This window comes from Propithecus coquereli, unplaced genomic scaffold, assembly GCF_000956105.1.
Source record: "Propithecus coquereli isolate 6110/MARCELLA unplaced genomic scaffold, Pcoq_1.0 Scaffold27, whole genome shotgun sequence".
Classification (NCBI taxonomy): Eukaryota; Metazoa; Chordata; class Mammalia; order Primates; family Indriidae; genus Propithecus; species Propithecus coquereli.
Genome location: NW_012148285.1, coordinates 1650536 through 1652939, shown reverse-complemented (window position 1 = coordinate 1652939; position 2404 = coordinate 1650536). Strand labels below are relative to the sequence as shown.

Genomic DNA, 2404 nt, shown 5'->3' with positions numbered 1-2404 from the left:
GGGGCGGGGGAAGGGGATGGGTATATTCACACCTGATGGGTGCGGTGTGCACCGTCCGCGGGATGGACACGCTTGAAGCTCTGACTCGGGTGGGGCAGAGGCAATATATGTAACCTAAACATTTGTACCCCCATAATATGTGGAAATAAAAAAGGAAAGAGCAATAAAAGTTATTTTTACAGAAATGTACAGTCACCCTATTTATTAATGCTTTTTTATCCCTGTCATAATTAATGTTCCCCCCACTCGCCCACCCACACCGACTGCAGAGACCCAGAGCTCGCAGGGGTTTTGCTGGAGGCCTGCCCGGCCCTTTGCTCTGCAGCCCCCAGGATTCCCTGCTACGTGAACACTCGTGGGAACCACCCTCTCGGCAGGAATCATTCAGGCAGAAGGCAAACTGGAAAACTGGTTGCACGACAGCGTAACTGTACTCAATGCCACAGAACTGCACGCTTAAGAATGGAGAATTTTGTATTACGTGTATTTTACCACCAAAAAATACAAAATTAAAGACAAAGGAACAGAGGGAGAGGGCTTGGGAGATGGGCAGCAAAATGCAAGGGGAGCTCCGCCCGAGGTTTGGTTCCGGCTGGGGAAGCTGGGATGGGTGGGCTGCTGCACGAGGTCGCTGATCAGGAATGTCAACGTGGCTGCCGCAGGGAAGGCCATGCTCAGAGGTGTGGACCGAGGGTTGTGGAGTAAAGTGGTTCCATGTCTGCAGCCAGCATTTGGATAGTTTGGCACAAAACAGAGGGTGTGCCGGGCAGGGAGAGGAGGAGAGAGAGAGAGAGGGGTTGGTAACCCCAGTGAGGGCCACCCCACGTTCACTGCACTGCTTCTGCAACGTTTATGTGTTCCAAATGTTTCAAAATAAACACGTGAGTCCAGTGTGTAGGCTTCTGGCTCCCTAGTAGCGGCCTCCCAGGAAGATCACAGACCCCCTCCACCCACACAGGGTGCCCTTGCTGCCTTCACCCCACCCCAAGGGGCCACCCAAAGTGCGCCCCCACCCTGGCAATTCATGGCTGCCTTTAAGACTGCCCAGTGGCTCCCCAAGCAACGGTGTGTGTGTGGGGGGCAATGGTGCCACGCTGAAGTACAGGGGAAGGGACGTCCCACAGTGACCCTGTCTTCTGACCCGCCAGGCCCTGACCTATAGCCCCGGCCCTGTGGGGAAGCCCAGAGAGCCAGGCGCGGCCCTCCTGCCTCCTTCACCCTCAGGCTCTGGGTCGCCCCCATCCGACGCTCCACCCCAGCTCATCCTCGGTCGTCTCATCACCTGACAAGCACTGAGGGCAGGAGAAGCTGTAGTGGGGACTGGGGACTCTATTTAAAATAGAATCAGAACAAGAGAACTTTACAAATTATGGTTATACAATATAAATGTTATAAACAACGATGCTGTAAAAATGATATGACAAAACGGAGACTTGGGGGAGAAAAATATGCCGAGTAACATTTTGCCTAAGAGGCAGTGGATGGATGCTGAGTAAATTAGAAAAAAATGTTATTTAAAAAAAGACACAGCCTGGGCAACATAGCAAGACCCCACCTCTATAAAAACAAAAACATACAGGCCCTACATTTAAAACGTGACGTTTCCTTGCGCCTAGAGGCAGATTTCAAAGGACGAGGACCCTGTGGGGAAACCTTTGGCCCTGGGAGCCGCAGCCTTGGGAATTCAAGGCAGGCAGCTTTGTTTCCTGCTCTCCTCCTCCAGTGGGGCAGCACCCGGGGGTTGGGCGAGGGACTCAGGTTCCCTTGGCCCCCAAACCACGGCGGCCACCGTGCACTTTTGTCAGTATCTTCTTGTACCCAGGCCCACCCCTTCCTCAGCAGATTTCCAGAGCCACCATTCTCAGCAGGGGTGTGGAGGCACTCAGTGCCTGGGAACTATCAGTCTGGGAGGCTTCCTGGAGGAGGTGGGACATGGGTCAGAGAGGCAATGAGGGGCATCCTGGGAGGGCCCAGCAGGAGGGGACCTGAGGCCTCCTGGGGACAGGCTCCTGGAGCCTCAGGGGTCCAGCTCCCCAGGGGCCCAGCGTGGGGGTCCCACTGCCCCATTTCAGTCCAAGGGCAGCAGGAAGGGGAGGCCTCAGGGGCCCCACCTAGTGTCCGAGCCAGTGGCTGGTCCCCCAGGCTGAGGGACCCAGGGTGAGAGTCCCCTGGTCTGAGATATGGCCCAGGCCAGGAGAGGGCTGGGGAGGGGGCCCCAGGGGTGGCGGGTTAGAGCCGGGCCTCAAAGGACCTGGAATCTTGGAATGTTTAAAACTTGCCCATGGGCCGGGGGCGGTGGCTCATGCCTGTAATCCTGGCTCTCTGGGAGGCCGAGGCGGGTGGATTGTTTGAGCTCAGGAGTTCGAAACCAGCCTGAGCAAGAGCGAGACCCCGTCTCTACTAA

The 2404-nt window shown here is 56.0% G+C and overlaps 1 protein-coding gene across 1 annotated transcript in view; it reads right to left on the bottom strand.

Moving 5' to 3' along the window:
• Positions 1-1899: 1899 nt before the first annotated feature.
• The window catches only part of LOC105812955 (FLYWCH family member 2-like), a gene marked incomplete at its 5' end in the record, with an annotated part of 4067 nt that continues 3562 nt past the window's right edge, over positions 1900-2404 (bottom strand). The window contains one exon of the mRNA XM_012647519.1: positions 1900-1916. Within this exon, the coding sequence (XP_012502973.1) occupies positions 1900-1916 (17 nt within the window). The remainder of the gene's footprint in view (positions 1917-2404) is intronic.